This window comes from Notolepis coatsorum (assembly GCF_963971535.1).
Source record: "Notolepis coatsorum genome assembly, chromosome: 8".
NCBI lineage: Eukaryota > Metazoa > Chordata > Actinopteri > Aulopiformes > Paralepididae > Notolepis > Notolepis coatsorum.
Genome location: NC_140172.1, coordinates 109051703 through 109067757, shown reverse-complemented (window position 1 = coordinate 109067757; position 16055 = coordinate 109051703). Strand labels below are relative to the sequence as shown.

General features: G+C 39.9%; 1 protein-coding gene across 1 annotated transcript in view; it reads left to right on the top strand.

The window, feature by feature from the left end:
* grk6 (G protein-coupled receptor kinase 6) overlaps positions 1 to 16055 on the top strand; it is a 126251-nt gene that overhangs the window by 58478 nt on the left and 51718 nt on the right. Inside the window, exons 2-5 of the mRNA XM_084319590.1 lie at positions 4267 to 4379; positions 4838 to 4915; positions 5206 to 5306; positions 14307 to 14399. Coding sequence (XP_084175716.1) covers positions 4267 to 4379; positions 4838 to 4915; positions 5206 to 5306; positions 14307 to 14399 — 385 coding nt within the window. The remainder of the gene's footprint in view (positions 1 to 4266; positions 4380 to 4837; positions 4916 to 5205; positions 5307 to 14306; positions 14400 to 16055) is intronic.

Sequence of the window (16055 nt, the reverse complement as noted above, 5' to 3'; positions counted from 1 at the left end):
AATTTGCAAGTGTGTGTGTGAGCATGTGCGTTTGAGAGAGAGAGAGAGACCTTTTATTCAGAACATGCCAACTTTTAGGGAATTGTTTTTATATTCGCCGTCTTCCTCAGAGTCAGACGATAGGTACCCGACTCATGCAATGCAAGACAAACCAGCCTTCACTTAATCCTACCTCATGCTCATCCTCATCATCATCCATTCAGTATCCGTTGATAACACGCTCAACCTTATGAACTTCATGTAGATGTCACATCTACTCTCATATGTTTGCTATGAATTGGAATTGAAGGAGGCAACACATTGTGTGCAGATGGAGCCGCAATGATGACTTTAGGGACCCTGGAATATTTCGTCAGACAGAGGGGGCCTTTTGGAGCAATTAATATAGTTTTATTTGATTATTTCCCCCAAAATGACTAAACTAAACTGAGGAAACAGTTGAGAAACTCTTAAAGACATGGGGTTGGTTGTCACACGGGTTGGTTGTCACATTCATTATATTTCGCTACCAAAAGGCGCTGTCTCCCATATTTTGGTATGGACATTTCCAGAATTAGGATCAGAGCTCATCTACATAGTCTTTTTTGGAGTAAGACGGCTCATCTTGAGGTGAGAGGACTTTTGGGGTTTTTCATGTGAAATTGTAAATATTCAGCTCCTCAGTATTTTTCTTATAGGCTTTTACACAATTGGTTTATAATGAAACAATTGTTATTACCCTTAAAACGTGTGAAGGGAAAGCTATAGTTTTGATTGTTGTTGGCTAACTAACTAGTTTTAGATGGTTGTTGTTAGCCTTGATACTAGCAAGACATTCCAGTTGGGGTTGGTCGTCACATTCTCTTTGGGGTTGGTTGTCACATTCTCTTTGGGGTTGGTTGTCACATGTGACAAGCACATGACAGTGCTTTTAATGAGCACTGTCATGTGCTCATCATGTGATGGGGTTGGTTGTCACAATGTGTCAGTGTGTCTTTGATAGGTAATTTCCTCTTTGTTACAATACGTTGGGAAAATGAGAGGGATACACATTTCAAGCCAACATTTTAAGCTTCAATTTAATGTAGGAATGACTATTGAAAGATGTTTTGATGATGAGCAATTCACACCAGAGTAAAAAGTGTGAGAACCAACCCTGTTCTCCCCTACTGTTTAATGGGAAATAGAACTTAGCACCTTCTCCAGAGCCAGACAAGAAGATGGATACCAATTTCCTTGAAGCGGATTTGGCCAACAGCTAGGCTAGCTGGTCCATATCCACGTTCATTAATTTGTGCTAAGCTAGGCTAACGTGCAACAGGATGGCTATCTACTGAATGCACAGAGAGGAAATTGGTATCTATATTCAATTCTGTATTTGATTTTTTACACCCCTACCTGGGGACATTATCGAGCCTCCAGAAATATAGGACTTTTCCTCTCCTCTCCTCTCCTCTGAACTCGGCACATTTACTTGCTGCTGCTATCAATAACACCCACCCACACACATCCTCCTTGGCACTGGTGTCAGCACACACAATTACATCTGGGTTTGTGTAAAGACTCTTTGCATCTACCTGGGCCATGAATGTAAATCCACTTCTCTTTCGTGCTGTTTGTTGTCCAACACGCACACGGGTGGTGAGAAAAGCTTTGGGCTGCACAAGGTTTCCGCTCAGGGGGAGGGAGAGTACTGAAATACAAAAATGGGATTTGATGGGGTCCCATCATGGTCATGCAACTTACTCTGTACTCTGTACATAAATGGGCCTCAAATGAAATGTTTCGGCATACTGTACCAAAAAAATTGGTGTTACAAGGTTTTCACATGACAGCATGTCAGGTGTTACATATTTTTGCATTTGTTGGTCTGTGCGTTCATGCACAAGCAGTAAGCACATGCTCGTCTTCATTTGCAAGTGTGTGTGAGTACTGAGTATGTGTGTGAGAGAGAGAGAGAGAGCACAGAGAGAGATAGGGAGAGAAAGAGAGATATGATCAATTCTGGACAAACCAAGATCCAGAACCTTATCTATTTCAACCATAATTTTTCAGAGGATGAACTACAGGTTCTGGTAGCGAGCAAGGAGGGAGGCTGAGCCGGTCGAACAGGCTGTTATTTCTACATGTGGTAAATACGAGTTGTTGGAAAGTGTATTTAGTTACTTTTGACTTCCAGTCATTGTATAAACGAGCTAGCACGCTGCAGGTCTCTCTCTGTACTGCAAGTACTGTCTGACTCTCGGGATGAATGAATGAATGAAATGAATGAATGAATGAAAACTTTATTTAACAGATTGCAGAATGGGTACAATACAGTACGGCTCAATACATACAATTGTTAAGGGGATGCAGACCTGAGAAAGACGTTTGTCTTGTTTCCATCAGGGTCCCCCATTTTCAATTCATATAGACATATATGACATACATGACATACAGATAGTCAGTACTGCTACATCTATACATTTATGACATACCAGATTTGCAAATACAGTACTGTTTGTGATACAGAAGGAGTCAAGAAAAGGGAGTATATACATTTGACGTAGAAACTGTACATTGGAGGAGGTTGGGTGGGGGGGGTTGGGTACATTGGGATATTGACAACCATACTGGGTAATTTACATTGGAGGTGGTTGGGGGGGGGGGGGGGGGGGCGGGGGGCACACTGTATAAACAAGTAACACTGTACATTGAGGGGGGGGGGGAGGAGACACTGTACAAACAAACACAATTGTACATTGAACTATTGACAAAACCATACTAGGTAAATGACTGTACATTGGAGGGGGTTGGGTTAGGATATTTACAGGGGCCAGTGTTGAATTGCAAAATTGACAGCAAATTAGATAGTTTCCCAAAAAGTTGGCATGTTCCTTTTAACATTGAGTAAGCAAGCGCATGAGCTAAATAATTGCACGTAATCGCAGTGCTTAATGTTATGTAATCCTATAAAGCACAAGTAAAAGATCCCCTCCACTCAACTTTTTATTTTATTTGTTATTTTGTATTAATGGTTAACTTAACTAACTCCTCTTGGAAGTATGACTTTGACTATAGATTTGTATTAGTGCATAACTTGTCACCAGAGCATTTTTTTCACATTCTTCTCTTGGAGAGGGAGAGCTTCTGAAATCTGAGTTGCATGTGTGATGTCACTAATAGGTGGAACCTCTCATGGTCTAATGTGGTAACTTGACCCCTTTAGCTTCAGTGTACACCGCAAACTGAGTAGGTATTGACAATTCTTGAAAGACTTCCTTGTAAATATCATTGGGTGCTTGTTGACAATTTGCATATTCATAGATCCTTGTATTCTTAATGAGGGCAAAGATGTAGAGATGCTGCTGAGGCACTTTCAGTAGTTTATTGAACAATTAGGTTGAAAACAACATTTATACACTTATATTATTTTATATACCATCATATTATTCAATATAGAAAATGTTTAAGTGTTTAAAATACTTTTGGAGGGTATCTTTATACTGTTGTGTATCTGTGTGTGTCTGTATGTGTGTGTGAGTAAGAGAGCTATAGGGAGGTGTAGTCTGACGTCACTCTGGACCGCCCGCGAGGTCCACCCGTATAGGGATTTATCATTGGGAAAATTGATTATTGGCTATTGTAACAATTCTGCCTCATGAACATTGAAAAGCTTTCCATTTTTGCACAAAATTAGTTCCCTTCTATCACTAACATTATTGTTTAAGCATTTTTGTTTGAAATACAATTTGGCGATTTTCTTTTACGATTATTTGCGAATATTTTCATGTTGAGCTATAGATTGTGGCTGAATATGCACAGAAAGGGACACCATGCAAATGTTCATGCTTTATTTGTTTTAAACGAGACGATTTAGAAATGGGCAATGTGGAAATACGTTGCAATTTTGCGAGGTGGACCGGCCGGAAACTGCAATGACGTAACCACTACACCTCCCTATTGATGTTTTTGCAGATTTACAGTATGCAAATATTATGGTTATTATTATGGTTGAGCCAATCTGAATATGGGCCTCTGTGTGACGTCATGTCTCATTATTATGTATGAGCGTCATTAGCTGTTATTTTAGGCAAAATTGTTCTAACTGTGATTATGGGTAATGCAAATAAACTTGTGACTGTGACGCCATGTCTTATTATCAAATGTATGAGCGTCATTATCTGTTATTTTAGGCAAAATTGTTCTAACTGTGATTATAGGTAATACTAATAAACTTGTGTCTGTCTTTCTCTGTCTCTGTCTGTCTTTTGACTCTTGTCTCTACCTCTGTCCCCTTCCGTACAGAAAAAGACTACCACAGCCAATGCGAGCGGCAGCCGATCGGTCGCATGCTGTTCAGACAGTTCTGTGAGACCCGACCGGAGCTCAAGCGATGTGTCAAATTCTTGGACGCTGTGGTAAGTAAGGCTGAACCATATGGACAAAATAGCAACTTTATTAACTTAGCCGAGAGAGAGGGGGAGAGAGGGAGAGAGAGAGAGAGAGAGAGACTCTCATCTGCCACTTAACATTAGTTTATAAGCGCACTTTGAGATGAGAGGTTTTCAAGTCAGGCTCAGCTTACTGGAAGTCATCCTACTGAGTGGATGGATGGAGGGGTGAATGGAATAGAGGATGAATGGATTGCTGGGTGGAGGGGTGAATGACTTTACTCATACTTGCATGGATGGATAGATAGGTGGGTAGAGTGATGGATGGATTGATAGGTGGATGGATGATAGGTGGGTAGAGCAGTGGGTGGGTGGGTAAAGGGGTAGGGGGATGTGTCAAACAGCATATTCAGAACACTCGTACTTTACTTTGGTTGACTAAATAGATGTCTTAGGAATGAAAGCGTTCCCTGTGTCTCTTCCAGGCAGAGTACGAGGTGACTCCAGATGAGAGGAGGAAAGACTGTGGGCAGGACCTCCTGGACAAGTATTTCAACCCAAAGGTACCTTCTTATTTTACTATTAGTTTCCCAAATCATTCGCATTTGAGGGTGATTTGTTCAAATTGAAAGTGATACCATGACATTTGAGTATGTATTTTATTTGCTCACAAATGGGGGATATCTTGTTAGCCACCTGTCTAACTTCTGTGTGTGTGTGTGTGCGTGTGCGTGTGTGTGTGTGTGTGTGTATATGTCTATTGCTTGGATGCATTGTCTACGTATAATATAATAACATGTGTGTTTGCTTGCATGCGTGTCTGTACGTTTGTGTGTGTGTGTTGTCTCACCAGTCAGAAGACCATGTCCCTGAGATGGTTGAGGAGACGATGTCTCAGTGTGCAGAGAGACTAGAGCAGGAGCCATGTAAAGAACTCTTCAAGGACTGTAGCAAGTAAATATATACTCACACACATGCACATACACATGCACACGCACACACAGCCTAGCTACCAACAACTGGTAGCAGAGGAAAATGGTTAGCCTAGCTCTATAAAGAAGTATAAGCCTACCTTCCAACAACTCCCAACTGTTTTATTTACACATTGTACTGTAACTTGTGTACTTCCCATGTATAGAAATAAAATTGTGGTTTTTGAAGCAGATACACGGTTGGAGTTATTTTCTTGGTTGTGATTGTGCACGGCATCTCAAAAGCCCTGTCGTAACTACCGTCAAAAAAAGAACTTTGACTAGCTAACCTACAGAAGAACCACTGCTAATCTTGGCCGACTTTGTAAGAGAGGATGAGGATGGTTACTTCTATACAGACCGAGATCCAGAACCATATCTATTTGAACCAGAATTTATAGAAGATGAACTACATATTTTGGAAGCTGAGCAGGCACCAGGGTTATTATATATATATATATATATTTTTTTTTCAGTTTTAGGTATCAGGGGCGAGATTTAAGATGTTTAAAATAGGTATTGTCACTTTGTGAAAGCAGTCATGTAGACATCCCAGTCTCAATAAACATAGGCACCAAGACTAAAACTAAAGACGAAACAAGTTTTCAGTATATTTAAACTTTATTTTAACCTATCACCCGACATCACGTCATAAATCAAGCTCTCTACACTGTCTGACATAATTATAGTTTTTTTTAAAACGTATTCAAGAATAAACATCATAATCATGTCACAACAGCAGTTATAATGTATATTTTCATCAATACATTTGTTTACCAATAGGTTAAAGTGTTATTAGTTAGATTTTAGTTTAAAAAGAAATTAGTTGTTATCGCGGAAATCTGCCATTTTTTATTACCGGCCGTCGGTGAATGTAGTCATTTTGAGTCATTTTGAGAAGAGGACATCCAGAGCTTTCAATGAGCGTTGGAATTTTTCAAAACTACACTTCCCAAAGGCTTCTATCTTTCTGCAAGCAAATTACTTCTTGATTATACATTTTTATTTGTCTTATTACTCGGGATTATATACCACAAAACTGAACGTTATTGGCATATGTTGGAGCGCAGTTAGTTTGTCTCCCCTATTTTGAGCATTTAGCAACCATCCGATTTGAAATCAGTTTAAAAATGGCGGAGCTCTTGCAAGAATAAAAAACATTACCTGTTCATGCACGGCTGGTGATGAATGAATGAAGGAATGAATGAATGAATGAATGAATGAATGAAAACCTTATTTAACAGATTGCAGAATGGGTACAATACAACCCAAAGCTGTAAAGGAATGTGAATCACTACCCACTTTCAAAACCACTCTCAAAGAACACCTACGGGAGACTGCAATTCGAAACTGGCCCCTGTAAATGTCCTAACCCAACCCCCTCCAATGTACAGTAAATGACCAAGTATGGTTTTGTCAATATTCCAATGTACAGTTTTGCTTGTACAGTTGTGGACTCTTTTTTGGACTCTTTTTGTATCACAAACAGTACTGTATTTGCAAATCTGGTATGCCATAAATGTATAGATGTAGCAGTACTGTCTATCTGTATGTCGTGTATGTCATATATGTTATGATGAATTGAAAATGGGGGACCCTGATGTAAACAAGACGAAAGTCTTTCTCTGGTCTGCATCCCCTTAACAATTGTATGTATTAAGCTGTACTGTACTGTAGGGCTGCAACGATTAGTCGACATAATCGACGACGTCGATCATAAAAACTCGTCGACGCAGAATTTTTGCGTCGATTAGTCATTAAAAAATTGTTAATCTTTTTTTTTTTTTTTTTTTTTTTTTTTTTTTTTTTATATATATATATTTTTTTTTATTATTATTTTTTGCACTACCTATCTTTGTGAAAGTGGCTTCTCAGCTCTGGTCCAGCTGAAGACAAAGCAGAGGAACAGATTGGACATTGAGCATGACCTCAGAGTTGCTTTGTCTACCATCACCCCAGACTTTGAGACTCTTGTCAGGAGCAAACAACATCCCCAGTTATCCCATTAGTTCCCTGGGATGTTAAGCTAAGAAGTCTGCTATATTTTTTTATAGTTATTTAAACACTTCCACTTTAATTTGTATTATTTAATTTATTTATCTTGTTATGAGTGATTGTTGTATTGTTCAAATACATTTTGATTTAAAGTTGCTTACCCATCTCCCGCCAATGACTGATTAACAACGTCATTCTCCGCCATGCGTTGTCTGCCAATGACTGATTACCACATCATTGAGATCAATATTTCAAATTTTCGTCATGGTATTCACATTTCACCCACGGAGGCCTGACTGGTGCTGTAGATCTCCGCTCAACTCTCCAACGCTTCAATACCGCCACCTGGTGGCCGATCGGCGAGTTGCCAAAACCGGAAGTCACCGGAAGTGCTTGGTGTCCCCCCTATTCCGGACTCCATCTTGACACACTGGATATCGATCCGTTGCCATAACTCAATAAACAACATTATTTGGACGTATATAGTATTATACAACCTGGAAATGGATCGCATAGATCAACATCCCATAATAGCGATCTTTTTGCTCCAGTATCATCCCCCATCGCTACGAGGAAGCTGCCGTGAGTTATAGCGTTTTTGATTATTATTATCCATACAAACTGTTCTGATCTGTATATCACCCATACTACATTAATATTTAATGTCGGTCATTGCATTATAAACGACCCCCCCCCCCCCTCCGGTCACCAGCAGATGATGAGTCATGACGTTTAGGACCTTGTACAATTGAAATGTTTAATATAACATTGATCGGTGTCAAACGGCATTTGATAATCTAATATATGCATTTATGGCTATAACTCACGTTCTATGAAATACAGCAGAAAACGATAAAAACATATTTATACTCTGGACGGTATTTTTGTATGAATGTGTGAATGAAAAAGTAAAACGTTCCTACATCCTGAACGATATATAATCGATGTTGAATGGGCCATAGTAATGTCAATTTAGCAATACAATTTAAAAAGTTATAGCCCTGCAAAGAAGGTAAACATCTCCATAGACTTACAGTGCTGGCAATGATCAAATATTGATGGATATAAGCGTGGCAGAGAAAGTGTTAAGCAAACAATATAGTTTCAGTGTATTTATTTATTTATTTATTTTCGAAAGTCGTTTTTATTTTTATTTCAGTTAACTCAAATGTTATTTAAAAAAGATTTCCACACCTAGTTTTAGTTTTTAGTTTGAACTATAATAACCTTGGCAGGCACGAAGGGAGGCTGAAGGGAGAGCCAGTAAATATGGTACACAAGATACAATGGGCCTCATTCAACGATACTCTCTTATTATTTTTCTTATATTCTTGCTTGTTAAGAGAACAATAAGAAAAGCCACCGCCACATTCATCAAGCTGTTCTTAAAGTCCAATCTGTGCGTACCCAGGAGATTTGAATGGTGAATTCCACTCATTCTAAACTGGATGCGCGTTCTCGCGCAAGTCATTTGCATACAGAGACACACCTTGCGGGCTCATTATAATACGAGAGCCGTGGGTCTGCATTGTATGAGCGGATCCCCCGGCCGTATTCAAGCGCTGGAGCGCTTTGCGATGGATCAAAATTAGATAGGAATCAAATGTATTGTCATCATACAGCACCTATAGCTATATAATGGAATAGACGGTATTAATATAGTAGTAATATAATAGTAGTTGGCTAGTTGCGCGCTTCTGGCCACCTCCCGCAGTGCGCGCATACACACGTATATAATACAGTACGTGCAAAATGAATAGTTCCAGCAAAGTACTGTAGGCTTTGTCAATATACTGAACGACTGTGCGTTGTCAAGAGCCAATCGCACAGGTTGCCTCATCTCATCTGGCTCTGCAAATAGATCTAGAATCTGAATATCTGCGCATATATAGCCTGCTGATGATCTCTCTCTCTCTCTCTCTCTCTCTCTCTCTCTCTCTCTCTCTCTCTCTCTCTCTCTCTCTCTCTCTCGTCAAATCCATTCTGAGAACGGAATGCAGTGCCCGCGACGTGGGTCTCGTGTATTACTGGGTTTAAGTCAGTTGTTTATTTATTTATGTTTTACTGTTTGCATACGAGGTGGTCCGCAAATGTTCTTGATAACAATCTAGTGGTCCGCATAAAACAGAAGTTTGGGAACCACTGATATAGACGATCTCTAAATATGCGTTCTATGCTACGTATACAGTACTGCATATCTGTATGTCATGATATATATCTGTATGTTGTGTATGTCATAAATGTCATTATGAATTGAAAATGGGGGACCCTGATGTAAACAAGACGAAAGTCTTTCTCTGGTCTGCATCCCCTTAACAATTGTGTGTATTGAGCTGTACTGTATTGTACCCATTCTGCAATCTGTTAATAAAATCTTCAATCAATCAATGGCCTGGGCGGCCAGAGCATAACTGTTCTAACAGTAATATATAATCCATTTCAGACAGAACGCACGCAATAAGTTATAATAATAATTATTATAATTATTGAAAAGTTCTGTATTTTTAAAGTCGTATTTGGGGGCAATTAACCAATGGTATGCTTTTTTTATTTAATTTTTATTTTGGGTAAGAGTTTCTTATTTCGGTAAGAGTGCTCTCGACCACTCTTATAATTTGTTCTTGCCTGAGAAAAAAGCAACAATAAGAAAACTTTGCTGAATCCCAGGTAAGAACAAAGTAAGAGGAAATGCTAGTTAAGAACGAAATCTGTTCTTATATCGCTTCATGCATGAGGCCCAATGTGTATATAAAACCGCTTTGGAGTTGATGGAAGGTGCATTCCTCACTTTTGATCAAGCTAGGCTAAGGGTGTTCCCCCTGCTTCCAGTTCTTATGCTAAGCTAGGGAATTGCTATCTATCTTCTTGTCCAACTCCGGGGAAGATGGCAAATAAGTGAATTTCCCCAAATGTTGGTGTTTTCCATTTAAGGATCAGTCCTCAAGGCTGTGAACCTGAAGGACGGGTGTGAAAATGAAGACTAAAGAGCATTCTCTACACAAGTTAGAGATAAAGTAATACAACTGTTGCTTTCATGATTGGAGAATCAAGAAAAGAGGGCAGGGTTTGAGATACTGTAGGTCAATTCGGATAAAGGTATGAAATCATGTCCACCAGGACTCCCTGGATGAAGAGATCTTGTATCTCAACAGGACCTTCCTGGCTAAATAATGGATACATACAGTGTTTGAATATCCCAGTGAGCACTGTTGGATCAGTACTCAGGAGATGTGGAAGCTGCATCACCCCACCCAGGCAGTCTAGTTGTAATTTGGTGATTAATAGTCTAGTTTTTCCACAATATGAACTTTTGTGGCACAATGCTTGGCTGATGGTCATGATGCTAGGCTGATGGTCATGGTGCTAGGCTGATGGGCATGGTGCTAGGCTGATGGGCATGATGCTAGGCTGATGGTCATGGTGCTAGGCTGATGGTCATGGTGCTAGGCTGATGGTCATGGTGCTAGGCTGATGGGCATGGTGCTAGGCTGATGGTCATGGTGCTAGGCTGATGGGCATGATGCTAGGCTGATGGTCACAATGCTAGACTGATGGGCATGATGCTAGGCTGATGGGCATGATGCTAGGCTGATGGGCATGATGCTAGGCTGATGGGCATGATGCTAGACTGATGGGCATGATGCTAGGCTGATGGGCACAATGCTAGGCTGATGGGCACAATACTAGGCTGATGGGAACAATGCTAGGCTGATGGGCATGGTGCTAGGCTGATGGGCATGGTGCTAGGCTGATGGGCACAATGCTAGACTGATGGGCATGATGCTAGGCTGATGGGCACAATGCTAGACTGATGGGCATGATGCTAGGCTGATGGGCACAATGCTAGACTGATGGGCATGATACTAGGCTGATGGGCATGATGCTAGGCTGATGGGCATGATGCTAGGCTGATGGTCATGGTGCTAGGCTGATGGGCATGATACTAGGCTGATGGGCATGATGCTAGGCTGATGGGCATGATGCTAGGCTGATGGGCATGATGCTAGGCTGATGGGCATGATGCTAGGCTGATGCTCGTGAGTCAAAACTCGGTCAAAGCTCGGTGAGTTACCTACTGAGTCTGATACACCTCTCTCTCTCCTTTTTTTTCTCTCATCTGAGTAGAGCTTTTACTTTGAAACGTCCTGACGTTGGTGCCTGTACGTAGAAAGCAATGTAACTACCGTAATTCCTCTAATAGTAACCCCGGCTTGTATTTGTTTCAACTGTAGCGGGTACCAGGCTTGTATTAGGAGGAGGCCTGTATAAGAGGGAGGCCTATATTTCAAATTTTCAAACGGATCATAATGAATAAATCAACATTTTGTGTCAGTTTGAACCCAGTAAAATGTACTGGGTTCATTTATTGAAACCAAGTACTGTATGAAATAGTAAACAGTGCAATTACAGGTGGTCACTGGTCATTTCAACGTTTTCAAAGTGAAATCAAGTAACTAGCTCAGTATGCAGCTCAGTATATTAGTGACCCGGCTTGTATTAGGAGGCCGGCTTATAATTGCTTAGCTCAAGAGCGCACCCGGCCATTAATAGAGACCCGGTTTGTATTTGAGACCCGGTTACTATTAGAGGAATTACGGTAGTAAACTTGGATCAGCCAGTATCAGCCTGGTATGGTACCACAAAAGTTGTTATTGTGGGAAAACTGTGCCCTTTTAGCCTTTTTAAAAGATGATGTTTAAAAACCGGAACATAAACGGGAGTTTGAGAAAAGCGGCTCCCACCACCATTCAGCCTGTTGTCATTATGAACAGTGGCTCTCCAAATGATAGGCTGTTAGGATGATGATACAGTTATTAGTTATGTGTACGTTATATTACTGTTATGTGGAGTGAAGTTATTTTGACTGCCTCTGTCTAAATGCCTTTACCACATTTGATGGTGTTCACAGCTCTGCAGACTAGCCAGTGCGGTCCAAGAGTTATTCATAATAGTCAGCAAGTTGATTCATTGACTTGACTGCACACACACACACACACACGCACACGCACACGCACACGCACACACACACACACACACACTATGTGTAAAGCCCTTTCCAAGGATTACAACAGGACTACATTTGTATGCACACACATACCCATACAAACAAATCAACAACACCACACAAGTGTTCACAAATGCATGCATGCATAGACAGACATATACACAGTACACACATTTACACACTCACTCTCCATACTTGTGCATATGTTTGAGTGAGTATGTTTCGCTTTCACTGCCTCTTTTGCTCTGTCTAGGACAGAAATGTACACACACGCATACACACATTTATACACACACACAAGAAATTATGTGAAGGTGTATTTATTTTGTTATGAAGAACACCCTAAATAATTTCTTAAAATAGGAGATCCTGCTGAAAACAGCCATGTAATTATCAGTTAGGATGACTTAACTTGAGATTCAAAGAAATTAAGTTGAAAGTATGGTGTAATTTACTACACCCTACTAACCCAAATCTCTCTCTCTCTCACACACACACACACACACACACACACACACACACACACACACACACACACACACACACACACACACACACACACACACATTTAGAATCTTTATTTATGTCCACACACACACACACACGCACATTTGATTTAATTTAGTAGTTTCTGATGAGCAAGTGTTTTGCCAGCTCTCTGAATTGAGCAATATCCTTTGACTGTTGTGTTCACACTTGTTATGCGAGCATGATGTTAGTGAGGATACAGTAAAAGACTAGTGATGACTGTTCACCTCAAGTTACTGTCTGTCCTCTTCATAGCACTCTGGACTTTCCCTGACTGGTAAACTCATAGATAGATAGACAGATACTGTAGATAAATAAATGGATCTAGATAGACAGACGGACGGACGGACGGACGGACGCCGGTACCCGGCATACCTTTTTTCTGTACTTTAATTCAGTTGTAAAACTAAACTAAAGTCTAAACTTCTCAATTTCAACATTGTTATCACACCACACAAACTAAAACCCCTCCCTACCTCCCTCTTCCAAACCGTTCCTACAATAAAATGTTTTATGTTTCATGATCATGTAGAATAGAATAGAAATACTTTAATTATCCAGAGGGAAATTTGGCACTACAAATCGCTCACAGTAAACATTTAGGTAGACAAAACAAAGTCACGAATAAGAATAACAAAAGAATTGCCTAGAATAAAATAATAATAATAAAATACGGTCTGGGATTCACATTTCCTATGTTATGTATATACATTCTAATATAAAATATACAGTAAAAATATACAGAAATCTACAGAAATATAAATGTATTATGTATTATAAATAATTTTCCTTAAATATCAACATTATCTGGCCATCCTCAGTAAGTACTATCAAACTCCTCTAACATCATCTGGTATTTCCAAAGACCATGGATGGGAAGTGCGCACACAGTGTTAATTTTGTCAACGAAAAAGACAAAATTGAGACTAAAACTGACCAAGACTAAAATGCTCAGACCTGTAGTTGACTAAAACTGACTAAACGAAAAATAAATGAAGGTAACTAAATATGATAAACGAAAAAGGAGCATTTGACACATGACTAAAATTTTCATTAAAATAGCTGACTAAATTAACACACACACACACACACTCTGAAAGGGAGAATGGCTTATAGCAGACTTAATGATTTTATAATTTTCAGCTATGAAATTAAATGTTTATTATCATCAACTATCCAGTTTGTTTTTATAGTGTAACGTTTGGCTACTTTAAATCATTGAACGTAGAGAGAGAGAGGCTAACTTGTTAACCGTCTGTAGTGTGGTAGTGAAAGGTTAACCTTCTGTAGTGTGGTAGTGGAAGGGTTAAGGTAAGGCTCAGGTTTATAAACTACTTTTTAAGGTGTAAATTCCATTGGGAAGTGCTTTGTGTGTAGTGCTGGAAAAAGTCCTGCAGAAATGCAGCCTCTCATTCTGGCATTGTTGTTCTGACGGCCTTGTGTGTCTGTTTGCAGACTGATACACGACTACCTGAGCATGGCTCCCTTCAACGACTACCTGGACAGCATGCACTTCAACAGATTCCTCCAGTGGAAGTGGCTGGAGAGGTACCACTGTTTTACTTTAATGTGTAGATTCATAAACTGTGTTCGTCTCTCTCAGCTCCTCTTTTCTTCTAATTTTCATTTACTTGTCTTTGTTTTGCTATTCTCCCACTCTATACAGCCTCCCATAGACACACTGTTATATGTCTCTCTCTCTCTCTCTCTCTCTCTCTCTCTCTCTCTCTCTCTCTCTCTCTCTCTCTCTCTCTCTCTCTCTCTCTCTCTCTCTCTCACCCACTTGGAAACGGCGTTAGCCTTTGAAAGTTTCTCTGCAACATGAGCGATGAAACAGCAGGTTGCTTCATTCTCCCCGTTTCCAAAATGTCCTCCCCTCTACTCCACTCTGCCAAGTGTTGCAAATTATTTTTTATCTTGACAGTTATCTTGGTCCTTCTTTTATCATATACAGAACTGGGAATATGCACATACTATATCCATGAAGAATTTGATTTGTAGTAAACAAACGTACTACATCCCACAAAATGTGTCACATGTGTTTTTCTAACGTTCGTCTCAGTCTATCAACTAGAGAATGTACGTCTCAAATCCTATTTCCGGCTATCCATTTACTTTGGTTCACAGACTGGGCCTGTTGAAACAAGTTAAAACCAGTGAAATCTCCTGAATCCAACTGAATAATCTGCCGGTCCAGTAGACATCAGGAAATATGCTCGATTAAGTCCTCAGCAAAAGATACAAATCCTTCGCCATGTGTGTCATGTCCTGCAGTGTGGCTCCTATCCCCCCCTTTCCTTGGCTCTGGAGTTCTCTGTGGGAGAATATCTGGTCTCAATGATTCATTATTCATGGGTTGATAATGCCGCCAGTGATGTGGGCTTTTGCGTTGGCTTTTGGAAGCATCAGCTCAACAGTTTATCTTACATTACTAACACACACACACACACGCACGCACACACACACACACACACACACACACACACACACACACACACACACACACACACACACACACACACACACACACACACACACACACACACACACACACACACACACACACACACACACAGAAAGAGAGACAATGTGAGACAGCAGGGAGGGAGGGGAAAGTGTGAGAGAAAGTGAGTGTGAGAGGGTTTGTCATCCTGCTGTCAGTGAACATCAGAAGCAGAAGCACAAAATTACACAACCAGCTATTTCTACATACAGTACAATATCCATCCTATCCAGTGAACAGAAACGCATGGTTAGTCAGTCAGTAAGTAAGTAAATAGGCCTAAAGCCTGCTTTATAGGGGTGTAACGATGCGACCTCACAACGATTAATTTCGATTACGATTATTCAGGCAACGATTCAATGCATCATGAAATCTCTTCATTTGACCACGATTCGATACATTTTCGATACATTTTCTAGTTAATTCCTCAAAATGTTGAATACACAAATGTGGCTGGGGGAACTGATTCACTCAGCATGAATGGACTATAGGTCAATAAAAACAATACACACATATATATATATATATATATATATATATATATATATATATATATATATATATATATATTTTTTTTTTTTTTATTTTGATAAATTTTTATTATAATCTATTCTAACATTTTCAAATCGATGCAGTTGAATCGTCACATTAGAAGTGATGCATTTCGATTAATCGATGCATCGTTACACCCCTACTGCTTT